Here is a 27,908-nt window from a genome sequence, read left to right as displayed (position 1 = left end):
GAAAGCTTCCATGACCTTGGTCAGGAAACAGTAATAGTCCTTATGTACTGAAATGAAAACAAGTATATGCAAAAAAGCAGATAACGAAAGTGTGCATAATGATGATTATCTGTAAAGAAGATGGAAAGACATTAAATTAAAGTCATTACCGGACAACACCAGAGCAGAAAGTAATTTAACATATCTTACACAGGCGTGGCAGGATGAAAAATTCAACTTTCTTTCTAGAAACTTGGATTTTTCATCCTGTAAAACATGCAAGCATGCCTATGAATACATACAAATGACTATGCAGAGAGGATTCTTATCCCTTCAGAGCATTAATAAGGTTTATATGAAACCAAGTTACTTGTCACAGGCCACTAAACCTATTATGTCAAGAAGAATGCAACATGATTCTTGAGCATGTGGTTGAAAACAATATAGAATACAGTTTGATCAACTTAATCCTAAACTGTGAGTCCAATCTTGTTTAATCAATGACTGAGTAAAGAACAATAGGAAGGCTGAGGACTGGACACTGTGTCAGAAACCCCAGGTTAGTTCTCTGCATTCCTTACGGGCTATGTGGATGTCTCCAACAAGTCAACTGTCTTTGATCTTTATGCAATGGTAATAAGGAGTCTAATCTAAAGCAGGAGAGCTAGCAAGGCATATTTATGTAAGACACTGAATAGATGACTTTCATTACTCAGCATCACGCACGCACGCACACCATACTCAGCATCGCACGCGCACACACACCACCTTGGTTGTTGACTGAAAAAAATTATTTTGGCCCAATCATAGTAATTGTACACTGTACATTTCGAGTGGGTGTTCTTTAAAAAATGAGAATGAATTAATTATTTTGCATAGATATGTGAAGAAGACTTTTAAAAAAACTTTTGTTACCTGTATCTATTATGTGATCCAAACCATGTAAATTTCTTAACTCCTCCTTGAACCATTCACCTGCTTTCCTTGAGGTAAGACTTAACAGTGTTTCCATTGCAAGATTACCCGTCTATAAAAAGTTAAATTAGTGTAAACAAATAATATAATTGTCCTTATCAAGAATCTAAATAATACAAATATCTTACTGTGAGAAAAAAGATTACTGCACAAATAATCAAATTTAAGTAATGAGACACTAGACAAATTATTTACCACTACTTCAGAATATTATCAATAACAAAGTAACAATAAAGCACTTTTAAGAAATATGATAATCCCAAAAGCAACATGCTCATTATTCTTACACACAAACTGCCTTTACTAGACTGTGAGCCAATGCCAGGGTATATAATGTACATTCTCTGAAATTGTTGAATCGCATCAATGATGCAAGTATTTTTAACAGAAGGTAAGTCAGGGTGGTGTCAAACATGGCAGCAGGTCTCCCCCCCCCCCCTCTTAAAAACTTGGACTGAGTAACCACTTTACAAACAGTATTTTAATAATGAGTGGGACCATTTTTGGCTTAAGAACAGCCTGCATTCTGTGTGGCAATGATTCAACTAAGTATATAAATTATTCCTCTGGGATGTTTTCTGCACTGTCACAATTGCAGATCAGATGGTGGCAAGTTGTTGCTGTGAAACTGCTCATTCCAACTTATCCCAGAGATGCTCTCTTGGATTCAGGTCTGGGATATGAGCTGGCCACTGAAGTAAAAGAAACTTGCTGCCATGTTCCCCAAACCACTTCAACATCCTATGCACTTTGTTATGTTGGAAGTACCCATTTGACAATGGGTAAACTGCAGCCATGAATGGGTGAACATGCTCAGCGAAGTTGTTCCGATTAAAGGTCCATGTCATTTTTTTAAAAATGAAGTCCTGTTTCATCAGAATCTATCTTGTGGCTTGGAAATAATTCCACATTCAACTTATTTTTAAGATGAGTTGAGAAAATTTCATCACCAAATTAGTGTATTTCTCTTACTTTCTCTAAAGTAATGGAGAAAACCTTAACTTCCACAACTACCTTGAAACCTCAAGTAATAAATGTTCACCAGTATGGATTCCACATTTATGATTAACAGGGGATCTTCTTGTGTGTCATTCATCTTTGGATAAATGCTATGGAAAATTTTGGGGAATCTCAAACAACTGCTCTTGATGTGTAAGGCATCTTCTGATCAGGTTAAATCTGTAAAACCCATGCAGCAGCTACTCAACACTTCATAGCTCAATTCCCAACTCAAAGAAAAAATTTTTTTCCCTCTTCATTCAGTCCTTTTACTACAACTGCTGGTGTCTTTTGGACAAGTCATCTTCCCATCTTATGTATTTCCCAGAGCACAATCTGAGAGTCATCAAATCCAATGTCATGAAGTTCCTTCTTTCTCCTGACCTTTCTACCCATCCATTGTAATATGTGGTACAGGTTAAATATCATGTTATGGTATTATAAAAAGCTAAGGGAATCTAGTCAACACAACCCAGGACAGTTTACTTGTTCTGTGGAATGAAACACTCAGAAGTAAAAACTTTGCTATGTTTATACAGGACAAGGCTGAAAAGCCCATATAAGGTTTCTCTCAATGATGAATTTAAATGCAGTTTGTCATTCTGAAAGGCTTCATGCTTCTATAATAAAAGAAAGCATTGGCTGTTTTGAGGGGGGGGGGTAAGAATTACTGGCACAATTACAGCAAAGGTCACAATGTGCCATAGCAAAGCAGTACACATCAAAGGTTACAGCAATACATAAATAGTCAAAGATAAATTTGTAAATAATATGTATGCACAAAAATTAAGTAAAGCAATGCAGTATCTATATATAAATAAAATGATAGTCAAATGTATTTGTACAAATTCTTTGTAAAAGGTTAAAAACATCATGCAATCTGTCTGAGTCTGATGACATTGGCCTGAGTGTATATGGTTTGGCTAGATGGGTGAAAATTTCATTCCTCTCTCGTGTAAAGTGCTAGCACTTCACCAGAATATGACGGTGAGATGCATATTACATTTTTCACACACAGGTGGGTCATCAGCTCTTAGTAAATAAGAATGTGTAAGATGACTGTGATCTATGCAGAGCATAGCAAAAACAACTTCCTCTTCTCTTTTTATGCTGACTAGAATGTCAATGCTCAATTTCGGGCTCAATGTCATGTAATTTGTTTGTCAATGCTTTCTGCCATTGGGCAATTAGCTTTGATCTTATACTATCTGTAGTCTGAATATAGTACTGTCAAACAATATATGGAGAAAGTATGAGCTGATCTAGCAGCTGCAGTCTCATTTCCCTTAATTCCAATGCAGCTGGGAATCTAGCACAACCAAACATCCAAATTAATGGTTTTCATTTTGTACAACACGTGTAATACCTCACACAACACTGGATGTGGATTATACATAGGAGAGGAGATAGCCACTACCAAAAGTGTATATAAATTACAAACTTTTGGTAGTGGTTTTCTTTTATATGCACAAGTGCAAACTGAATGCAACACTGCTATATAATTACTGCAATTAGGTGAGAACTGGTTGGAAATAGTAATGTCAGGAAACACAGGTGCCAGTTCTTGAGCCATTAGTACAGATGAGCAAAAAATCAGAGCAGGCTGCTCTGTGTGCATTAAATAATTGCACATAGACAGATGGAGTATGAGACTTCTGTAGTTGACAAAGTGAGACATTGCTGGATGCAGTGCAAACCTGTCATGGAGGAATGCTGTTGTGTTTGGTGTAAGCAATGTTGTCAACATTGCTTACATCTTTGACATCCAACATGAGCAGTGGAAGAATTTAGAATGAAAGGGTAGATAAGCAAAATATGAGTGGATATATGGTAGAAAGTATAAATTATAGATGCCAAGAAATTATCTTCTTGGTTTAATCCTTTATCCAAGTGTAAGCAAACAAAGTTTGCGGCTAAAATATTTTATGGATAGGGCAACTCGTATATGGAAGCTAATGACTTCACATCACTTGCCTTAGTATCCCATAATGCAAAGCACATATCCTTACGGACATGTATAATGCTATGCATTATGGGAAGGGTCACTACCTAGATCAGCTTCGACCTTTATTGAGATCTCATCAGTGGGAGCCAGACCCAGAGGTGATACCAAGGTTGAAGTAATGCAGAAGTCATATTTCCATATAGTACAACTAAGTGGAAAAACTTCCAATGATATGGTAGAAAGTATTGAGTCTATTATTCAAAAGGGAAAGGTCATTATTGTCAAGAATTCGTTCAATGATATGACCTCGTTTATTTGTGTTGGCACTACCCCCAGAGTACTGTGACCATTAAAGTCACTCATAAGAAGTATGGGTTCAGCGGGGGGCAGTTGCAAGATAAGGTTATCAAGATTGATTTCATCTAACACAGCACTAAGTGGTAAATAAATTGAACAAACTGTAATAAGAACTCCCATGGATAGGTGAATTGTTACTGCTTCCAGAGCAGTATTAAGCTGGACATGATGGAGTATGGCTGCCCACTGGGATAGCTACTACTCCATGAGCAGGACCACCTCTAGTTCTGTTCTTACATACAACAATGAAATTCCTTAAGAAAGCGTCCTCATTAAGTATGTTTCCTGTAGACAGAAACAGAATGGTTTGCGTTTCTGCTGCATGCAAAATCTTGATATCATCAATATTCTTGCTAATTAAATTACTTAAGGAATTTACAAGTACAAATGATATAAATTAAAATTAAACTTTAATCTATATTCCAATATTTCGGCAACGTCACACTGCCATTTTCACAGGAACTTAAAACACGTGCACGAAGGCACTACACACAGTAACTGAGGACAAAGCAGGAAGCCGTTGTTTCTCCTAAAAGTCCTTGTTGTGAAGGGGGGGGGGGGGGTTAACTGGTATCAATATTTTTTGGGTTTTTTTTTTGGGGGGGGGGGGGGTAGCCATTGGCTGAGAAAGTGTTCAGGATGTGATTTAGTTCAGTGGTTAGGGCATTGTCATTTGAACAGATAAGTTTAGCCCTGTTGTGTAGTGTCTTAATAACTCCATATTGGTGTGTGTGTGGGGGGGGGGGTTGTTAGTGAATGTATCTGCCTGTATGGGTGGGTTTTCTGTAAACTGAGAAAACCAAGGTTCCATCAGGTTGGTGGGTGACTAGTGTGTCTAAGAAAGGAAGGCTGTTATTTTTCTCCTTTTCCAGGGTGAACTTGATTCCAGGGTGTTGGTTGTTTAGGTGTGTTAGGAAGGAGAGGAGTGTATCAGAGCCATGTGGCCAAATAGCGAACACATCATCAAAGTAGCAAAGCCATATAGTTGGTTTCTGTGGGGCAGAGTTTAAGGCTTTCTCTTCAAAAGTCTCCATAAAAAAGTTGGCAAAGGGTGGGGAGAGTGGTGAACCCATGGCTGTTCCCTCTATTTGTTTGTAGAATTTTCCTTGCCAAACGAAATAGCCTGAGTTCATAGTGAACTGAAATAGGGCTGAGATATCGGGAGGCAATTTAGCTTGTATTAGCTCTAAGGTTTCTTTGAGTGGGACATTTGTGATTAAGGAGGAGACGTTAAAACTGACCATTATGTGAGTATGTTGGATTATAAGGTTTTCTATTCTGGAAAAAGAGAAAAATAACAGCCTCCCTTTCTTAGACAAACTAGTCACCCACCAGCCTGATGGAACCTTGGTTTTCTCAGTTTATAGAAAACCCACCCATACAGGCAGATACATTCACCAACAACCCCCCACCTCACAACAATATGGAGTTATTAAGACGCTACATAACAAGGCTAAACTTATCTGTTCAAATGACAATGTCCTAACCACTGAACTAAATCACATCCTCAACACTTTTCAGCCAATGGCTACTCCCCCCCAAAAAATCTAAAAATTATTGACACCAGTTAACCACAACCTCCCCTACCCCTTCACAACAAGGGTTATTCTAAATCCATCACCATTCCCTACATCCGAGGCACCTCGGAAAAAATTACCAAAATCCTAAAAAAACATAACCTGACCTCTTGTTACAGACCATATAAAAAATTGGCATCCCTTATCCACTCCACTAAAGACCAACCACCTCCCTTAGACCTACCTGATGTATACCAGGTCCCTTGCAGCTGTAAGCTGTCCTACTTTGGCCAAACAGCGAATATCAGAATTTCAGAACACAAGGACTACATCCGTTTTCACCAGTACAGCCACTCTGGTCTTGCAGACTATGCTCTGGATACTCTCCACAGAATACAGTGGAAGAAAGCCATGGTAATACACCATAGTAAATTCAAATTTGAAAGGCTATTCATGGAATCAGCCTCAGCCCTAAGAAACATACCAAACCTCAACAAATTTGGTTGCATGGGATTGCCCCAAATTTGGGAGACTTACATCAGAAGACTTTCGGCCCAATGGCTGAGAATACGTACATAGCCCGCTAGGGGGCACCATCAGGACTTTTAGGAGAAACAACAGCTTCCTGCTTCGTCCTCAGTTTAAGTTCCTGTGAAAATGGCAAATATTGGAACATAGATTAAAGTTTAATTTTAATTTATATCATCTGTACGTTGTAAATTCCTTAAGTAATTTAATAAGCATGTATGACCAACCTCTAAGCCTTTCTACGAACATCAATATTCTGCTGAAACCCACGACAGTTCCAGGAAAGTCATCTTTATAGAGTTATCTAGTTTTCGGGAGATTGAGGACTTACCTTTGTCGGGTTTATATTTATCAATTGTTTTTGGGAAGTATGGATGGAAAAAATGTCCATTTTTTTCTGGGGAGGGGGGTGTCTGGTGGATCATCTTTAAGTAATATTTTTGCCATAATTTTCATCTTTACACTTCTGACTTGTACAAGAGTAAGCTGGATGATTTAGCTTTTTTTATTGCATAGATTTGTTATCAATGCTCTTTACTACCACATCGGGCACATGTGGTAGAGCCAAAACAGGCAGAGTTTGGGTATGCCCATATTTCTGACGTTTAAAGTACATTAGGGGATTAGGCATGTACACTCTAACAGGACAGTTGAGATACCATACTTTTACAGATGTTGGAGGCTTAGGTATATCAAAAGTAAGGATGATGTTCCTGATTGGAACCAGGTAACCATCCCTTGCATGTGCCTCACACCTTTCACCCCAGACCTTTAAGCTCTGAACATATCTTCTCATCAAGAACATAAGGAGATCCTATTCTGATATCACACCTCTAGAAGAGTTGAGTGTTTTATAAGGTGTTACTGTGATTGGTATTCCACCAAATGATGTTGCTCCCAGTAGTTTCTCAGAATGTTGCTGACATGATGTTTCCATAATAATATCACCAGAACATAATTTCTTAACACTTTTGGAAGATCTTGCCAGTCCTAAATCCTTTTGAATAAAGAGGGTGACATATTTCCTATTGGCTTTTCACCTATTGCATGAATGAATGATCAAAAAACACACTGGTACGTTTATACTAGTATCATATATCTTTTGTTTCTTCTTACTTTCAGTACTTGGTTGGGACTTTTCAGAGTCCCTAAAACATTTGAGGATGATGAATTCATGCTCAGGGGTTTCTAGCTCAGTGCCAGAGCTTTCCACTAACCATGGAGCTACATATGGATGCCAACTGACTGGCAAGCAATGACTGTGCTCAGGAATGGAATGCAAGGGCTATCCAGGATGCTATACCAGCACCATAGCAAGCCATGGTTCCATATCACGGAGTAAGAGACTAACTGTAACACTGTTGACAGTGGCAGGTAAGCCCACTAGCCGATTGATCCTGGCTGGGTCATCCAAGACCACTCATCTTGCTGAAGCAGAGGCCAAAGTAGTGAAAGACTACCAGGAACCCCCTTTCCAGATGTCCACAGGTTGCACTGCACTTCACAGCAAATGCAGTGGCAGGACATTGGATTCCATGGTCTGGAAGAAAGGATAATAAAAAAAAGACTCAGGAGAAATAGAGCAAAGAATACAGGAAGAAAAGTAAAGAAAAAGAGGAAGCATGAAAAGGGACAGTACCAACATTGTGAGGTCCCCTTCACCAAGAACATGTGCCCTCCACAGGGAAGAGGAATAAATTCATCATCATGTGTATCAAGGATTTTGGCCTAGCATGGCCTGTTTCGGCCTTAGAAGTCATTGTTGAATCGTTTAAGAGGACATCCTAGTTTTATTTTTCCTAATGGCTTGTATTTTAAGGGTTATTTCGGTAATCTTTCTGTTTTCATTCTTTGAAAGTGTTCCATCCATTTATTCACACACAGGGAATAAATTCACTAGACTCAAATCAGGTTTAAATTATCATCACCATCAATTTCCAGTTATATACCCCAAGAGGTGTTCAGGTTACTATGACAAGCGCTACAGGATTAAGTTTACATTATTCTTTATCTCCTGTCAACAATTTTCCTCCAAATTAATCTATTACTTGTGACCAACATAGTATTGTCATATCTAACATTTCACGATTCTAATGCACTTCTGACTGAATCAAACATCCAGATCTTGGTCTTCCTCTGAGTCTCTTTCCTGATATCTTGACATCAAACACCTGTTCTGCTAATTTTTCTTCGCCCATTCTATTTAAGTGGCCATACAACCTTAGATTAGTTCTGCTAGCACATTCTTGAATGCTAATAATGTCAAGTTCCTTTATAATATGATTCTGCCATTGAATCATCCTCCCCTAATTTTTCTCAGAACTCTCCCTCATATCTGTGGTCTCTAGTCTTTGATCAAGTGCTTTATTTCTAACCCAACTCTCAGACCCATAACTTGAAACTGGTTTAAACTCTGTCTTGTATACTGCTAGTTTGGTGTTTTGTAAATTTCTCTCTTATCTCTCCTTCAATATAAATTTATTTAGCAAGCTACCCACCACACCAACTTTGCTTATTCTAGTGTCTATTTCCAGATTTAACCTGCCATCGTCACGGAAAACTGTGCCTAAATAACTGAAATATTTTACTTGTTCTATAGGATCTCCATTCAGAATGCAGCTGAAGTTTTCTATGCTCCTGCCTATTTTCATAGCTTTGACCTTTTTATTGCTGATTTTTATGCAAATTTGTTACAGCTATTATTTGATTTAGTTAACAAATCCTGTAGACTTGCATTGGATGTGTTAAGAGTATAATATCATCTGCATAAAGCAAAGAGCTAAGTTTGACATTTCCAATTCTAATAATAGGCTTGATGCCACTTTCTATCATAATATGATCCATATAGATGATAAATAAGAGTGGAAATAATGTGCATCCTTGTCTTATCCCCTGATTTTACATCAAACCATCTTCCTGTATTTCCCTCAATTCTAACTGCTGACTGACCACTTAAATATAGACTATGTATTGCTCTATATAATGTTCCATTCACCCCCATATAATTGTAGTGTTTTGTAAAGCTTTTCTCTGGGCACCTTGTTGTATGTCTTTTCCAGATCTACAAAATTCAAATACAGATCCTTGTCATATTCCCATGATTTCTGAATTATTTGTCTTAAAGTGAAAATCTGATATTGACAACTTCTGTTTGGCCTGAACCCAGCTTGTTCTTCTTCGAGTCTCTTCCACAATCTTTCTCAACCTCTTTTCATATATGCTTGCATAAATCTTACCTGGAACACTTTGAAGAGAAATTCCTCTGTAATTCTCACATTCATTTTATTCCCTTTTTTTTATAGATGGGTACTGTGAGAGCTCTACTCCAATCATTAGTAATTGGACCTTCTAACAAGGGCCTCAGTGTAGCCACTGTAAAACTTTTATACCTCCATACTTAAGCATTTCTGGCCAAATATCATCTACTCCAGCTGCATTTTCATATTTCAAGTTTTTGATCAATTTTTTTTTACCTCAAGTATTGATATGTACTACTTTTTGCATTCCTCTTGAAAATTTTCTAGTATGGTTCTGTCACTCTAAGTCTTTTGAAGTAATTACTCCAGGCATCTTGGATATCCTTATCTTCAGTTTTCATGCAACCTTTATCATCTTTCATTCCTTTTACAGTACTTTCTTCCATTTCTAAGCTTCTTCAATAGTCTCCAGAACATTTTGCTACCTACCTGATATTTATTTGCTATATTCTTACCAAAGTTTTCTCATGTCTTTTGTTTAGCTACCTTTACATACAGCTTAGCTCTCTTACATTTTTCTCTGTATGCTTTTAGGACATCTGCTGGCTTATTTACTAGGAACTTTTGGTATGCTTTCTTCTTTTCCAGGACTGCTTCTTTTACTTGTTATGTCCACCAGGGTGTTCTTATTTTTCTATTCTTGCAGGCAACTTCACCACATACCTCCCTAGCTAAATCAACCAATGTCTTAATTCTGAGTTTGCTGCTGAGACTCCAAGGTTTGGTTCTTGTTTTCAATTTGTTTCATTTTTTCTTCAATAATGTTTGTATAGTCGAGTCTACAATTGACTTGTAAAAGCTGCTCAACTTTTAATTCTTTTTAAAACTTTCTTACATACTGTTCTTTTCAATGTGATACCCAATTTTATCCTGCTTGGTACTAATTAATGGTCACTTTCAATTTCAAATCCTCTGTATATTCTTGCATCCTGAACGAGCATGAAGATATCATTGTCAATAATGACAATGATATTTTATTCATTTATTTTTCTTATTTCTTCTCTCCATGTGAACTTGTGTATATCTTTATGTTCAAACATGCTGTTAGTAATGACTTGTCCCTGTGCTAAGCAGAAGTCCAGTAAATACTTACCATTATTATTAGCGTGGCCATTTCTCCAAATTTTTCCAAAACGTTCCTATATGCCTGGTTGGATTCATTTCCTACTCTGCTGTTCAGATCTCCAACAAGAACCACTTTTTCCATTTTCTTTATGTCAGCTGCCTGTTCTAATGACTCAAAAAATTCATCCATTTCTTCCTTGGATCATAGGCACAAAAAAGTTTCATTGTCCATGTCTCCATTTTGAAGCTTACCCACACATAACTCTACTTGAAACTGCCTCCCAATCCAGAAGTTTATCATCATGTTTGGTGTGGAATGCTATTACTACTTCTTCCTTTCCTTGAACATTTGCCTGAAAATGACATGCTATACTTATTATTTAATAAGATCTCACCTGTTTTTGTCCTTTTTCTCTCAGTAATGCCAATTATGTCCATGTGGTACTTTTCCAATTTTTCTGCAAGTTTGATTTCCTTTCCATTAATACTCTTTATATTGATGGTTCCTATCTTCAGGTCTTCTGATATTGAGTTGGAGCTTGATCCAGTAGCTGACTTTTCACTATTTTCCCAGGTTCCGTGATGAAAACAGCGACCGGGGGGGGGGGGGGGGTTTTAGCCAGGTGGCATCCCAACCTGGGATGCCACCTGGCTAAACAATGCCCCACATTTGTGGTTGAAGCCAATAGAGAATACAATTTGGTTGGCTAAATGAAGGTGTCTTCTTGTATCTACCACAGCGGACACAATTAGACATTAGGTCAGAAGTCCCAGTTGGTTCTCTGCATTGCTGAACATTGATGTGGAGGTCTCCTCCCAGTTATTTGGCTTTGACTCGTAAACGAGCCAGTTTTAAATTTTAAAGATATTAATATGAAAACTATGTCACATTTTTATCTTTTCCAGTTAAAAGAGTTAGCATAGTTTAGATTTTCATCTGATTATCTGCATCAACAAGTAACTAGGATTTAAAAGTCTGCATATGCTTAATGATTTTTTAAAGCACCCATTAAGTTTCTCATTAGTTGGTTATTAAAAAACTTCCAAATAACAACCTGAAAGATTTATTTTAATATATACTTACATTTACATTATTAAGATTCAAATGCTTTGCATGTCCTTTTAGTTGCATTTGTTCACATAACTGTGAAACTTTTTCCAAGTGTTTTTCTTCATGTGAGTTAGGTACAGAACTAGAGGAAGCATTTTGCGAACTATTACTATTTGAGCTTGATGTTAATAAATCTGCCTCTTGAGGATCTGTTTCTAAAAGCTGCAACATTAACGAAAGAGTGCTAGCTTCTAAATCCATTGTTAACCTGTCTTGACTCAAAACAAACATGAGAGTGGCAGTGCAGAGTGATAAGCTCTATAATGAAAATAAAATGTTATATTAATTTACAATGGCTAAGAAATGCTACTAAAAAGTAAAGGTGATAAAGTTCAAACATAAAGACTTTCCTGGAATTAATATTCATCATGAGTCCTGTTACTAAGTAGTAATCTATCTGTCATACCATACTTTCAGCTCATTACATTCTTCAACACTTGAAATACATTTTGGTGATTGATTTCACTCACCATTTTCACACACACACACACACACACACACACACACACACACACACACACACACACACACACACACACACACAAAATACAATTTTCAGTGTTAACTTTTAATCTCTCACTTTATGAATAAGCACATCCATATTAATTTAGTAAAATCCCCTCACTCACTAATACTCTCAATCATATCATATTCCAAGCCAGTTCTCCAATGAATATGGTTCAACAAAAATTCAGCTTATCACAAAGATCTGGTCAAATATCCCAGCTTTGCAATTCAGCCTTCCACGTCTGAAAACCAACACTGATGAATCCAAATCAGACACTGAAAGCACCAAATGCAAATCATTCTCAAAACACAGCCAAGTCCTTTAACCCCCTCCCTCAAATCTCTGCTGATCTACTATTGCCACCAACTATTCTGAACTTTTGTGATTTCATTTCCTTTCTTTACATGCTTATTTTCTCCACCCCAACTTTCATAATAGTCAAGTAATATTCATTGGAGATTTTAATATTCACAACTCGAAGTGGTTTTCTTTTTCCAACAGCACTGATCCAGAAGGAATTTGTAAAGCTACAGATTGCAAGCCATTTGCTATCACACATGATCTTACAGAAATTATTCCCATTTACCAGAATGCAAGATAACTTCAGCTAGTGTGTAAGCACTCTAGATCTCTTCTTTGCCAGTGACTCTTCCAAGTAAATGTGGATGCTATTTGTCCTTAAGTCAACTTTTAGACAGCTATAATTAGACAACATCTAATTATATAGATCACCTTGGTAATCGATGTTTACCTATCATTCAAGCATGCAACAGTCAATAAACCTATGATCTTTTACTAGAAAGTGATCACAAGAATGTTGTATAAAGCAGACACAAAAAGAACCTCCTGGTCCTGATGGCATTTCCCTGACTATTCTGAATGTTTATGCTCCAGAGATGACTCCTGTTTAATTCTAATGTTCCACTGTTATCTATCAGGCAGCCTGGAAATTAGCCCATATTCAACATATTCTGAAGAAAAGTGAGAAGTTACTGTCCAATTTCTCTCACTTTAATTCTGTCTAAAAAATGAATGGATAAGACAAAATTAAATTCAAATTACTAAGAAATTATATTCTTTATGTGTGCGAAGGTTGCTGTAGTTCAGTAATTTGAGAGATAGATTCCGGTATTGAGACCACATGTTTATTGAATACGAAGAGGATACGTGAAAACCCGACAAGTTTCGTAAGTCGTATGATTTACATCATCAGGGGCATTGGTGTATAAAAGGTTAAACACAACTAACAAAGATTAAATTCATAGTCCATTAGATGTTTCTAACTGTAACATTGAAAAAATTGAAACATTGTTATTTGTTGTCATGTTCTGTGTTTCATGCATATTATGTCAGAGATCTGAGGACATCATCAGGGGCATTGGTGTATAAAAGGTTAAACACAACTAACAAAGATTAAATTCATAGTCCATTAGATGTTTCTAACTGTAACATTGAAAAAATTGAAACATTGTTATTTGTTGTCATGTTCTGTGTTTCATGCATATTATGTCAGAGATCTGAGGAAGTTAGATTTTTTAAGAATGCCGACTGCACTTGGTGTAATATCAAACCTTAGTTTTTGTTGCACTGTGTAGGAAGAATTCTAAGCATTTTTGCTGCTTCCTTGAATTTCTTGGTGAAACAGTTTTTATCAATATATGACATGATCTTTTTTTTCCAAAGTACTTTATGGCCAGTGAAAGTTGTGTGGAAAACTAGGCCTGATTTGTGTTCTTTTCTTTTTTTATGTTCTGCCATACAGACCTCTCCTGACCTTCCCGTCTGGCCAACGTAACGAATGTCACAAGAACAATAGATTTGATAAACCCCTGGTTTTTTTATGGGATGGTGTGAAGGTTTCGGTGGATGTAGGAATCTTGATATTTTTTCTAAAGGGAGAAAAGCTACTTTTAAGTTGTACTTGCGGAGCAATGTCGCTAATCTGTCTGTGACATTTTAGATAAATGGTAGCGAGATTGTGTTCTTGAAATCTTGTTTTTCTGCATTGGTTGTGGGAGCTGTGTTCAGGATTTTCTTGATTGTTTTTGGCTCAAATCCATTAAGTATGAGGCTCTGTGTTAAGTAATGTAATTCTTCATTTCGTTTTTTTTTCCCCATGCTGGATATCTTATATGCTCTGTCTCTCAAGGTTTTTATTATATCTATTTTTTTCAGCCTCTTCACTAATGTACCAAGAAACGATACAGTAACTCTTCTTGAAAATCTTTTTCCTCCAGACGTTACAGAACTATACAAACACTGCATGAATAATACATTTTTCACATTCCAGGACAAATTTTGGGAACAAAAGGAAGAACTAGCAATGGGCTTCCCCACCCCCAACTTTAGCCAACCTCTTCATGGTTGGCTAAATTTGAAATTAATGCTCTAAAAAACTATGAAAAGAAACCCAAGAGATGGCTAAGGTATGTGGATGATTTTTGTCATTTGACCAGGAATGACAGATAAATTAATTGTTTTTAATCTTAACAGAATACACCCAAATATAAAATTCACTTCGGAAATAGAAGAACATAAAAATTACCTTTCCTGGATATCCTCATAGAAAAAAATGAAGAAAAAAGTTTAACATTTTCTATATACAGAAAATTGACAACTACAGGAAGATTTCTTAATGCAGCCTTAGACCATCAACCCTCACAAAAAATAGGTATAATAAAAAATCTCTCAAATTATATTATTGTTTAATTCTTTATCCAAGAGTAAGCAAACAAAGTTTACGTGTGAAATTTTCTTCACGACTAGGTTACTTATATACTGCTTGGAAAGAAATTAACGGACACCCCCCATGGGCAAGGTGCATCATGCCATGTAATCAGTCACATGATTGTAGCCAACATAAGTGAAGGAATACGACACTCCCAAGTCAGTGCAACTGTATCCGGGTGAAATGGCTGTGAGAAGGGAACTGACAAAGTTTGAAAGAGGCATTGTGATAGGATACCATGTTGCAAGCCTAACTATCTGTTTGGCAAATTGCACCATCTCAGGTCAACAATCAATGATACCGTACTGAGATGGAAGTGCAAGGAGTCAATGCTACCTGCAGCGGATGACCCACCACACTCACCGAATGTGACCGTAGGGTGCTACAAAGGATAATATGTAAAATCTCCATTCGTCGACTGTGAATGCAGAGTTCCAGGCATCGACTGGAACATGAATCTACACAAAAACATTCAGAATTAAGGCTCACAACATGGATTTCCATGGTGGGACTGCAATATGTAACATTACCCAAACCAACATGCAATGTCATCTTCAGTGGTGCAAATAGCATGTACAGTGAGACATGGAAGCTTGGAAAGCTGTGTTATGGAGTGATGAATCACATTACACGCTCTACTGAGCAGATGGATGGATGTGGCATATTTCCAGTCCAGTGTATGTCTCTTACCAGAGCACTTAACCCCAACTATGAAATTCAGAGGTGGCAGTGTTATTGGTATGGTCTTGTTTTTCCTGGTTTGGCCTCGGACCTCTGTTTTTGGTGCCACGAACACTGAACTCCAATAGGTATTGGAAAATTTGGACAATGCAATGCTTCCTACTTTGTGGCATTTCTACAAACTGTCTCTTTCAGCAAGATAATGCACCCTGACATACGGTTGTTGCTGTAACTGCATGGTTTGTGAACATGAACATCACCACAATTGACTGGCCTCCACAGAGCACTGATCTCAACCTTGTTGAACATCCATGGCATGAACTAGAGCATTGGGTGAGGTTTATCACCTCGCTCTTGTATGCCCCATAGGACTGTTGCAATCATAGCAGTGAAAGGAGGGCCTACATCTCATTAAGGTGGGTGGCATGGCTGTTTGTTCCACACACTACAGTGTCCGTTGTCTATATACATACACACACATTGCTTGGAAAGAAGTGTATATAGAAGCTAATGATGATGACAAACAGCCTATTTTTCTACCTACTGCAGGGTGAAGGCCTCTCCCATTGAGGGAGGCTTGGGTCTACTACTCCCATGGTGACCCAGTCCATATTGGGAGAGTGTATCTATACTTGGGTGAATGAATGTATGTAGGTGGAAGACAGACAATCACAAACATCCATGCCTACACGGGATTCAAACTCGCAACCTCTTGGCTGGAGAGCAGCTACACTAACCACTCGGCCAAATGATTTTCCATTAATTGCCTTAGCATCCTATAACGCAAAGCCTCCATCCTTTTCTCTACTTGTATATAGGAATTATATGACTTCTTCAACCTTGGTATCTCATCTGGATCTGGCTTCCATTTGATGAGACCCTCAGTAAAGGGCAAAACAGGTCTGGATAGTGGCCCCCCTCCCATAGCATTACACACATCTGAAAAGATGTACATGTATTAAGGGATACTAAGGCAATCAATGTGAAGTCATTAGCGTCTATATACAAGTAGCCTAGTCATAAAGAAACTTCACACACAAACTTTGCTTACATTTGGGTCAAGGATTACACAATATAATTTCTTGCAATTTTAATTTAATTCATAACCAACTGAAAAACTTTTCTATAACTAATGGATATGACAAAAGCTAAGTGCTAACTTTTATACTATATAGAAATCTCTCAACTAATAAACATGTGCAAGAATGGATTCCACCATGTTGATCAATCGGGTGAATGGGAGGATCTTCTTGCTTACATCACCTAACTTTTGACAAATGCTATAATAATCATCATCATCATCATCATCATCAAATTCCTGCCATGTACCCTCAAGGGGTGTACAGGATATGACAGTACTAGATGAAAAAATTACATCATTACTAACTTCCTATCTACAATTTTCCTCCAAACCAGTCTGTTACTTGTCAAGACTCCAACATTATCAGATCTTATATTTCTATCGTCTAAGGCACTTTGTACTGTATCAATCTACCTATATCTTGGTCTTCCTCTGGGTCGTTTTCCTGCCAACCTGGCAGAGAACACTTGTTTTGCTAATCTTTCCTCTCCCATTCTATTTAAGTGACCATACCACCTGAGATTAGCTCTGCTAACGCATTCCTGGATGCTGACAATGTCAAGTTCTTTCCTAATATCCTCATTTTTAATATGATATTGCCATTGATGCCATCTGTTCATGCCTCTAATCTTTCTCAGGACTCTCATATCTGCGGTGTCTAGTCTTTGGTCAAGTGTTTTACTTCTGACCCAGCTCTCAGATCCATAAGTTAAAACTGGTTTGAACACTGTCTTGTATACAGCTAATTTAGTGTTCCGCCTAATTTCTTTCTTATTCCATATGAATTTATTCAATTGACTTCCCACCATACCTGCTTTGTTGATTCTGTTGTCTATTTCTATATTTAATTTACCATCATCAATAAAAGTCATGCCTAAGTAGCTGAAATGTTTTACTTGTTCCACAGGTTCTCCATTCACAACACAGTTGACATTTTCAATGATTCTGCCTATTTTCATTGTCTTTGTCTTTTTATTGCTGACCTTCATACCATATCTATTACAACAGCTATTCAATTTAGTCAGAGAATCTTGCAGACTTGTAGTGGATTTATTTAGAAGTATAACATCATCCGCATAAAGCAAAGAGCTGACATTAACATCTCCAATTTTGATATCAGGTTTAATACCACATTCCTTCATAATGTGATCCATGTAGATAATGAATAACAGAGGGGATAATGTACATCCTTGTCTCACACCAGATTTAACATTAAACCATCTTCCTGTACTTCCTTCAATTCTAACTGCTGACTTACAACTCAAATAAAGACTAAGTATTGCTTGATATAATGCTCCATTGACACCATGTAACTGCAGTGCATTGAAATAGCTTCTCTCTTGGCACCTTGTCATATGCCTTTTCCAAATCGACAAAACTTAAATACAGATCTTTGTTATATTCCCATGCTTTCTCGACTATTTGTCGTAAAGTGAAGATCTGATCCTGACAGCCTCTATTTGGCCTGAATCCAGCTTGTTCTTCACCAAGCTTTTCTTCCACAATTCTTCTCAACCGTTACTCAAGTATATAGATCTTGCCAGGAACACTCAGTAGGGAAATACCTCTGTAATTCTCACATTCAGTTTTATTTCCCTTTTTATAAATGGGTACTATGAGAGCTCTACTCCAATCATCGGGAATTCGTCCCTCTGTCCAGGCTTTCTGAACTATGCAGTGCAGCCACTGTAAGACTCTTATACCACCATACTTCATCATTTCTGGTCGAATATCATCTACTCCTGCTGCCTTTCCACATTTCAAGCCTTTGATGGCTTTTTCTACTTCAAGTATTGATATGTATTCCTGACTGCATGCCTGGTCAGTGTTTTTTATCACTGTGCTGTCATCACTGCTTGTTTCATTTAGCAGTTTTTCAAAGTAATTACTCCATACTTCAAGGATATCTTTTTCTCCTGTTTTCATTTCACCTTTATCATCTCTAATTCCTTTTACAGCACTCTTTCCTCCATTCCTAAGCTTCTTCAAATGCTATAATAAAGTTGAAAAATTGCAGGTAGCTAAACTTGACATATATAAAGCATTTGATAAGGTTTGGCATAAAGGCTTAATAAAAAGCTTTTTAAAACTAGCAACCTTCCCAATATGGCAGTCTTTAACCAGTGGGGAAAACATTGCTGATAGCAATGTTTTCCCACTAGTTCAAGACACAAGACTTACAGAAGATTTGAAATTGGAAGTGATCACCATTTAGTTTTGAGCAGGATAAAACTGCATTTCACATTGAAAAGAAGGGTGTGTAAGAAAGTTTTGAAACTAATCAAAGTCAAGCAGCTATTAAAGGTGAACTGAAGACTCAAATACATAACCATTATTCAAGAAAAAAATGAAAGAGATTGAAAGCAAGAATCAATCCTCGGAAATTCAGTTGCAAACTTTGAAGAAAATATTCATTGATTCAGCCAGAGAGGCATGTGGTGAGGTAATCTGCAAGGATAGAAAAATCAGGACCCCCATTGGTGGACTTGGGAAGTTAAAAAAAAGAAGTGAAGGAAAAGAAGAATACAGAGAAAAATTAATTAATTTTTTTTTTACATCAAGCTACATGAGGCCTACAATAAGTGGGCCAGTGGTCTCACACGATGCAATGAAACTGTTGGTTGGAGAGCTAATCACTTAGCAACCAGGCCAGCTGGTGAAAGGGGTATAGGAAGATCATCTGATCACATTATGAAGGAAGGTGGTTTTAAACATATCAAAATTTGCAATGTCTCAGCTCTCTACCTCGTTGCAGATGATGATATACTTCTAAATAAATCCAGTACAAGTCTGCAAGAATTCCTGACTATGACTGAACGAATAACTTGTAATAAATTTTGTATGAAAATCAGCAATAAAAAGACAAAGACAGGGAAAATAAGCAGAAACATTGAAAATATCAACTATATCCTGAATGGAGAACCCATAGAACAAGTAAAACATTTTAGCTATTTAGGCATAATTTTTAGTGAAAGTGGTAAATTAAATATGAAAACAGACAACAGAATTAGTAAAGGTGGTATGGTAGGAAGTCAGGTGAATAAATGTATATGGAATAAGAAAGAAATTAGACTAAACTAGCTGTATACAAGACAACATTCAAACCTATTTTAACTTATGAATCTGATAGCAGAGTTAAAAATAAAATACTTGATCAAAGACTGGAGACAATAGATATGAGTTCTGAGAAAGATTAAGAGTGAAATAATTGCATTAATAGCAGTTTTACATTAAAAAGGATGATATTAAGAAAGAACTTGCCAGTGTTAGAATTCAGGAATGTGCTAGTAGAAGTGGTACAGATTAGCAAACCAAGTGTTCTTTGCCATATTTGCAAGAAAAAAACCCAAAGAAGACCAAGATGTAGGTGGATTGATATAGTAAAAAGTGCCTTAGAAGACAGAATTATATGATCTGATAATGTTGTAGTCTTGACAGATAACAGATTAATTTGGAGGAAAATCAATCAGAAGTTAGTAATGAGATAATTCGTTCAAGTAGTACTATCATAACATCCTGCCCCTTGGGATACATATCAGAAATTTCATTATGAAGATGATAAACTCACTCACTATAAGAAACTACTGAAAAGTCCTGAACAAATCACATAAGAACAATAGCATTACGATCATTGTCAGCCATTGTCAATCCACTGCTGGACATAAGCCTTTCCATGATGACTCCAAAACTGTCTGCCAATGTATTTTCTTTCCCATGTCACACCTGCAAATCTTATGATTTTTGTCCATCCATGATTTTGGTTGGCATTAGCATTTTTGCTCCCTTGGAAACCAATCCGATATATATTTTGTCCATCACTGATCTTGTCTTTGAGCAATATGACCAGCCTGTTACCACTTCAGATTTTTTACCCCTTCTGTGATGTTAGAGACTTTGATTTGATTTCTTATCCACATATTCCTTTTGTGATCCAGTCTTGTGATACAAAGCATACTTCTTTTTATATTAAATTGCATTTTTCTTAATTTTTAAATTTATTTGGATTTGGTGTCTATGTTTAACAGCCGTGTCAATATACTTTCCACTTCAGGCATAATGGTAATTGGTTTTTGAATATTGACTGTAATTTTCCAAATGCTTTCCACCCAGGCATTGTATGTCTTTTAATTTCCTCAATGATATATTGATCCATTGATATCCACTGTCCTAAGTATGCATAATGATCCACGTGTTCACTACCTCCACCATAAGTGTCCCTTTCATGGATATTAGAGAGATGATAATGAACTCTGGTTCTCTCTATATCAGAGCACTCTTGGTGTTACTTTGTAGAGAAAAACAGGGACACATTATCATCCCTCTAATATTTGCAAAAGGAGAATTTATGGTGGAGTAATGTGATGGTTTGGGGAGGCATCGCCTTGGGTGGGCATAACGATGTGTATGTGCTTCCCAGCAGAACCATGAATGCTACAACTTAAAGACTTCCTGGACTCCTATGTTCTGTATACACGTGCAATAGGAGAGACATTTATCCCATAAGACTATAATGCTCGTCCTCTTTGAGCGAAGCTCATGGACCAATATCTTTGAGACGAGACTAAGAGACTGGGCTGGCCAGCCAGGTCTCTTGACCTGAACTCTATTGAGTATGTCTGGATGCTCTAGGTAGATGTGTTGCTGCTCTCAACTCCCCCACTCTCCCAAAAAAGCTTGTAGGACTTAAGAGAGCTTTGCAGGAGCAATGATTATTATTACAAACTGTGCTCCTGGACACCATTATAAACATCATATTGTTTTTCACTAAATTTCATAAAAATTCATCATGCAGTTTTTGAGATGATTTTTCTTTTTGTTCATTAGTTTATGGAAACTATGAAAACCAGTGTCTATTCTTTGGATATTTTTACAAAACTTGCTTACTTACATGATGCTCTACTATCTAGGAACTTTATTTCTTCTTTTCTTATGAATCTGTCTTAGGTGTTTCAGAAAATATGTAAACAACTATTGGATTCATCCTATCCATCTACATGCAAGTTATTATAGGACTAAGTGGATGCATTTCCCTGAAATTTTGCATTTGGAACATATATCAAGCCATTTCAATTTTTAGTTCAACCAGACTATTTGCATAGAGGCATAAAGAAGATAAAATGCTTAAATTACACATTGCAATAAGCAGTAACTCCATTCTAACCGGATGGTTCTCCCCTTCCAAGACACACACACACACACATTATAATTCTATTTTAATGGTGAAATGATTTCAAGTAACTCTCCACCCACTTCTCTAAAACTCAAATGTTTTAATAATGATAATTCCTCCATGTTCTCATGGAATTCACTGAAATTTAGGATTGTGTCACTTTTAAAATTTATTTATTTTAAACTAGAACTTAAATTGCAAAATTAGACAGATCGAAATGCCTACAGTACATATACTAAAAACAGATTTAGCTGAAATATATGATAACGAATGCCAGTGAATTTTTATTCTCTGCACTTTCCTCCAAATTTTTCAAAAAATATTTCTGTCTGGAATTCAGACTTTTCCTTTATACCAAACCTTTCAAAACTCTTTATGAATCAAAAATTTCCACTACTTCTTTCCTATTTGAGCATTCTCTGTTGCACCAATAAGTTTCATTATCCAAATTTCTATTTTCAAATTAGCTACATCATACCACTTTGAAAACTGACTCCTATTCAAGAAGTTTATCTTCATTTTTTTGTACTGAATACTATAGCCATTCCTCCTTTACTTGAATCCTAGTACCAAAATAAATCATCACATGATTATTATTTATGAGGATTTCACCTGTTAGTCTTCTTAGTCTAAACATCATACAAATTGCAGTCAATGCTCACTACATTATCACAGTGCTATTCTAAAGAAAATTCACAACAGTAGTCTATCTACTACAACAAACTATTCATATGATTTCCATGAGTTTGCTATAGTCAGAATTGACTGCATGTTGACATGAAATCTCTGTAATTTTTCTTCCTGATACATTCTTTTCTACTGATGCTTCTTACACTGGTAGTGAATGTCTTCAATTCTGTAAACAATGTTTAAGTAGCTGACTTTTCAATGTTCATCCTGGTTCCCTGAAAATACCAGACTTGTGTAAAGCTACTGATATAACTACAAGAAAGAACATACTAGTAGCGGAGTTATGAAGAAAACTTATGTTCTTATATTCTTATTTCCTCGTATGTTCTGTTTTGTGGTTATATCAGTTGCTTTAATATAATTTTTGTTCTAGGTGTTTTCAGAACTTTCCAGTTCTGAAAAGTTTAGTTTTAAAAACAGTTTTCTTTAATAAACATGCAGTCAAACCGGAATAACTATATTAAAATATATCTCGGTCAGCTAAATCCTAAACTGTCAACCCAACTCATTCAACATACAAGAGGATACCAAGTAACAGGATACATCGCAGGAAGGTGAGAACCAGACATTGAGTCAGAGGCACCATTTAGTTCTATGCAGTCTCATAGGCTACATGGAAGCGTACTCCATATAGCATGTCACCTGTATGTTTCAGATGTTACACAAGTAAACATACAGATGACATCTACAAAGAGGACTGCAACAACTTCCACATACAGAATTATAGCACAAGGAAATTTTAATCAACTCAAATTACACTGGAAGTCAAAATTCTTTAAAATTATAAAAACTTAATTAGCATAACCCAATGGTCTTGGCATACCTATGGCTGTGTGAGAGAGAGAGAGAGAGAGAGAGCGTGTGTGTGTGTGTGTAAGCTAAAAGTAATTATTATAAATTTGAGTGGGTGCATATATGCTGATGCATATAATATACTGATGGCTTAGTTTTTTTTTTTTTAATTTTATTTTTGCACAGGTGAGATTCCAAAAATATTTTTATTGATTTATGCAGGCTATATCACAAAGAAACACCTCTCACTAGATCAAACAAGCAATCACACAAGCTGCTTACATGACAAACCATGTTCTCTAAATCACTACTTTTAAAAAAAAAATATTTTACCTTCAAAATGAGATTTTCCCAGATTTTGGTAATTAAGAATCTTATTATATCTAGTGTGCTTTCACAAATCAAATATTTGGAATGCATTTTTATAAAAGCATGCTAATACTCACTGGATCTAACGGAGCATCCTGTAAGGCACTAAATATCTTGGGAATTGTTCCATGGGCACGAAGGTGGATACGAAAAGAAGGGACCATGCATTTGGTTGCTAGACTTAATACACTGAAATTATTGAACATACAATCTATATGAGTCAGCTGAATATCCTCAAAAAATTTTAAGAATGATATAACAGACTTACTAAATTTGATATTTCCACTCTCCTATTTCCATAAAGTAAACAATTAATAACACAACTATCACACTGATGCTAAATTCTGCTGATGTATGTTATTGCTGAAGTTAACTTCAGTATAACAAGCCTAGAAAGAAACAAGAATTTTAATTATAAAGTCTCCTGTACCCAATGTCAATGCAAGTGGTACTATGTTTAATTTATGAAAACCACACACCTTTCCCTTAATGCATTAGGTTCAATGGTCAAAAAACTTGGCTTCATATAAATTTCATTACTGTCATAATATGGAAATTACCTCAATATTCTCATAAGGGATGGAGATCATTAACAACCAGCTTCTTCACTACCTGAGACAGATCAATTAGTGATCACCAACATGGAAATCACTAACTGATGTGTCTCTAGGTAGGTAGTGATCACCTGCATGGATTCTGTCATTTTTGTTCCACAGCAGACCTCCTCACTAACCTTACCCACTTCTGGACACAGGCCATGGAAAGATTAGGAGCAACTCATGTGGTTACTCGTGACATTTTCAAGGCTTATGATCTTTGTGACTGCATTGCCAACTTTCTCTATGATTGTTCATTGCATGTCATAGAGAGCGAATACAGGAATACTTTAGGGTTCACTTCTCTCACCTACATTCTTCCTCCTATACACCAATGACCTTTCCTCTAATCATGTAAGAACTAAGTAGCCAGTTGTCAATATCGATACACAGCCCAACTCCAAACATATCGAAACAACATTTCATCTTTTTCCTTCATTCCACTCACACATTTTTTCCCCTTGGAACAGGCTTCTCCATACTATTTTTCCACAATGAATACAACCTCAACTTTTCAAGTAACATGTTAATAGATATTTCTTCTTAACCACTTGCCCACATACACAGTGTTGTGTTATAGGTCTTGTGACCTCGTGTGTGTGTGTGTGTATGATCTATATAACATAATTAATCCTATCCATGAAGTTCACTACATCTGTCAAATGCACATATTCTCTGTTTGCCTGCACTAGGATGTGAGAGGGAAAATCCTCCCACATCCAAATAAGGCCAGCTAACTTGTTGTTTACACAGAATCAGTGTAAACAAGTTTTGAGGATTTTAATAGATGGACAGGAATGCAAGACTCATTTACAATGCTTAATCTTAACTATCCAGTTGTTCAGTGTACATCTTAGTGTAAATAAAGAGAGATGAAGGAAGGCATTACTGTATGAATTATTTGGCTTTAAAGAGACTCATTCAAAATCAAAATGCAAGCAACTGACCTGAAGTGTTCGGCTATTTGGAAGCCATGCAGGAAACCTGGGACATCTTTTCTTTAATTCACATGAATAACACAATGAAATCATCATAATCATAATGCTAATTACGAGTATAGACCATACTGGTGTGTTCCAGTCTCATTATCCATCCAATATCCTTTTTTGAGTCTACCTGGCCTTCTCTTTCCAGTTGGTTTATATTTTAGCATTTGTTTGGGATATTGGATGTTGGCCATTCAGTTTACATGTATCCATTTTTGTTTATAACTGTTAAGTTTTTCTTCTATTGATTTTGTTTATAGTTCTTTCATTCCTTTTTTGGTCTAATAATGTGTATTTTGCAGTTCTTCTCATAAAAACAAGTGAAAAACTTGTTTTTATTCTTTGTTTATTGCCCAAATTTCACTGCCATATAATAATGTGGCACTGCTAAAGTATTATATATTTCAAGCATGTTACTTTTTGTACTGTATTTGGATTGAGTGGCCTATAATCTGTAAAAATTTTGAAGATTTTAATTTTATGTCCTTTTCTCCTTCTTATAAACATAAGTAATAATATTTATTTAAAGCCATATATTTTAGCCTGAATATCACAGGCTATCATTAGTGGCAATGATAGTTAATTACAAGGTAGAACGTGACAATGGATGGATTTGAAACAGTAAGAGCTGTGCGATGTTATACTTTCACTGGATGCTACATTCAACTGCAATCTGTTCACCATCCCTCACAGAAAACTGGAATTATAAAAACTTTAGTATGACATGCTCACACTATGTTCTATACCTTAACAACTGCAACAAGAACTCTTAAACGTCAAATGATATATGAAGTTGAATGGCTTCTCAGAAAGGACCACACAACAGCATTTGTGTTTAAGGAAGACTTTGACAGCCAAAGCTTAAAAATAAATAAATAAATAAATAAATAAATTCCAAAATGTCTTGCTTGCAACATATAAAAAGAAACAAACATTTAATAACAGCTTCATAAAATACCATATTATATAACAAAGTGCACTAATTTAATTTTTTTTTAATTAATTTTTAATTTGTGGAATATTTTAAATCAACATTATGATCTAAACCGATATCAGGTACACCTGCTAAATGGTATGATCAGGAGGTCACAACAGCTGATTCATTTTGTACAGGTAGTTTTTGACTGTTCTTAGAAGGTGCTTATAAAATGAAAACTCATAGAGCGAGAATTTATTTTCCATAGAGGTAATGTTATATAAAGGTAAATTAGAAATAGTTTATGCCTAAATAATGTTGAAAGTTTATGTTGAAAGATGGCCCTTCCCTTAATGCATAACATTATACATATCTGCAAGGAGAGGTGTTTTGCATTATGGGAGATACTGAGATAGGAGTGATGTTAGCATGTTTCACCTTTGCAACGAGTTGCCCAGTATTGTACCACCTTACCCCAGTCCTGAAGATACTTTCAGGCACAACCTTTGTTTGCTCACACTTGGATAAAAGATTAAACTAAATTTATTATAGCCTAAATAATGATTTGTCCAAAGATATGAAATCTTAATTATTATTATTTATTTATTTTAGAAAAACCCAACATAGGAAACAGCCTTTAAAATTAAGCCAAGAGTCAGAGTGTTTCCCAGGCAATGTCCTGTTTTCTTTATAAATCTCACAACGGTATACATTAGTATTTTTATGACCTATAAAAAAAATAGATAATTTGCTTGAAGAAAAATTTCCACCAGACATCATGATCCTCTTCAGATATTGTACTGTTACCAACTTCAAGTGAAAAAGCAAAATATATCGACATAAATAATAAATTATACGATAACCACAGTAATTTCATTCGCCTGGAGCTATTTGATCACCTGGAGCTCGTGCAATTTATATTTGCACAAGTTTTTCCTTAATACAGAACCAACTTCAATCGACTAAAAAAGATTTAGTATCTAATATGCAGTCTATTTTAGATCTTGAAAGAAGGATTTCAGCTACCCTAGATGACGAATTACTGGATATCGTTCTTTGCGTTTCTAAACAATCTTTAGCCCGTTCTTATGAAAGACATTCCTGCAAACTGATGCAAAAATATGAATCTTTATACTGTAAGCAAAAAATTACTCCTGACAACACTCCCACTAATAAATGGATTGTGAATATTTCTGGTCGCTCGTTATCTGATGCCAAAACTAGCATATTAGCTAAAGGCCATGACTCTGCTGTGCTACCAAAATGCATCCCGTATCTTGAATTTTTGCATAACATTGAATGCAATCTGTTGGGACTTTCTAGTGAAGATGCTAATAAACTATGCTTTGAAGTTGCTGCTTCACTTTTTAAAAGCAAATTACCTCCATGTAATTTATCGAGTGCTGAAACCTGAGCACTAGTTTCATTAATAAAAAATAGCAATATATTTATTTCGAAAGCATTTTAACAAACTGCCTTTTACAGGATACCTCCACCTATCAAGAAATTGATTATAACCCTACAAAAATGCAAATCAAACAATTAAATAAGCTGCCTGATGAAGTTGTGAGCTGGGATCGAAATACTGTGGACAAATTGCACACTCATTTTGGAAGAACTCCTTGTTTATATGGCCTCCCAAAAATTCATATAAAGAA

The 27,908-nt window shown here is 36.2% G+C and overlaps 1 protein-coding gene across 2 annotated transcripts in view; it reads right to left on the bottom strand.

Annotated features, from left to right (window-relative positions):
• LOC150104457 (wings apart-like protein homolog) overlaps nt 1-27,908 on the bottom strand; it is a 249,014-nt gene that overhangs the window by 119,848 nt on the left and 101,258 nt on the right. For both annotated transcript variants that reach the window (XM_090395636.1, XM_090395635.1), the window contains 3 exons: nt 23,830-23,941; nt 11,707-11,991; nt 895-1,006 (listed from right to left, as the gene is read on the bottom strand). In XM_090395636.1, the coding sequence (XP_090251762.1) occupies nt 895-1,006; nt 11,707-11,991; nt 23,830-23,941 (509 nt within the window). The remainder of the gene's footprint in view (nt 1-894; nt 1,007-11,706; nt 11,992-23,829; nt 23,942-27,908) is intronic.

The sequence above is a fragment of the Typopeltis vanoorti genome, chromosome 7 (genome assembly GCF_054136105.1).
Source record: "Typopeltis vanoorti isolate ZY-2024b chromosome 7, IOZ_Tvanoo_1.0, whole genome shotgun sequence".
NCBI classification, from domain to species: Eukaryota; Metazoa; Arthropoda; class Arachnida; order Uropygi; family Thelyphonidae; genus Typopeltis; species Typopeltis vanoorti.
The sequence above is the reverse complement of the archived record's forward strand: the minus strand, read 5'-3'. Positions and strand labels throughout refer to the sequence as shown.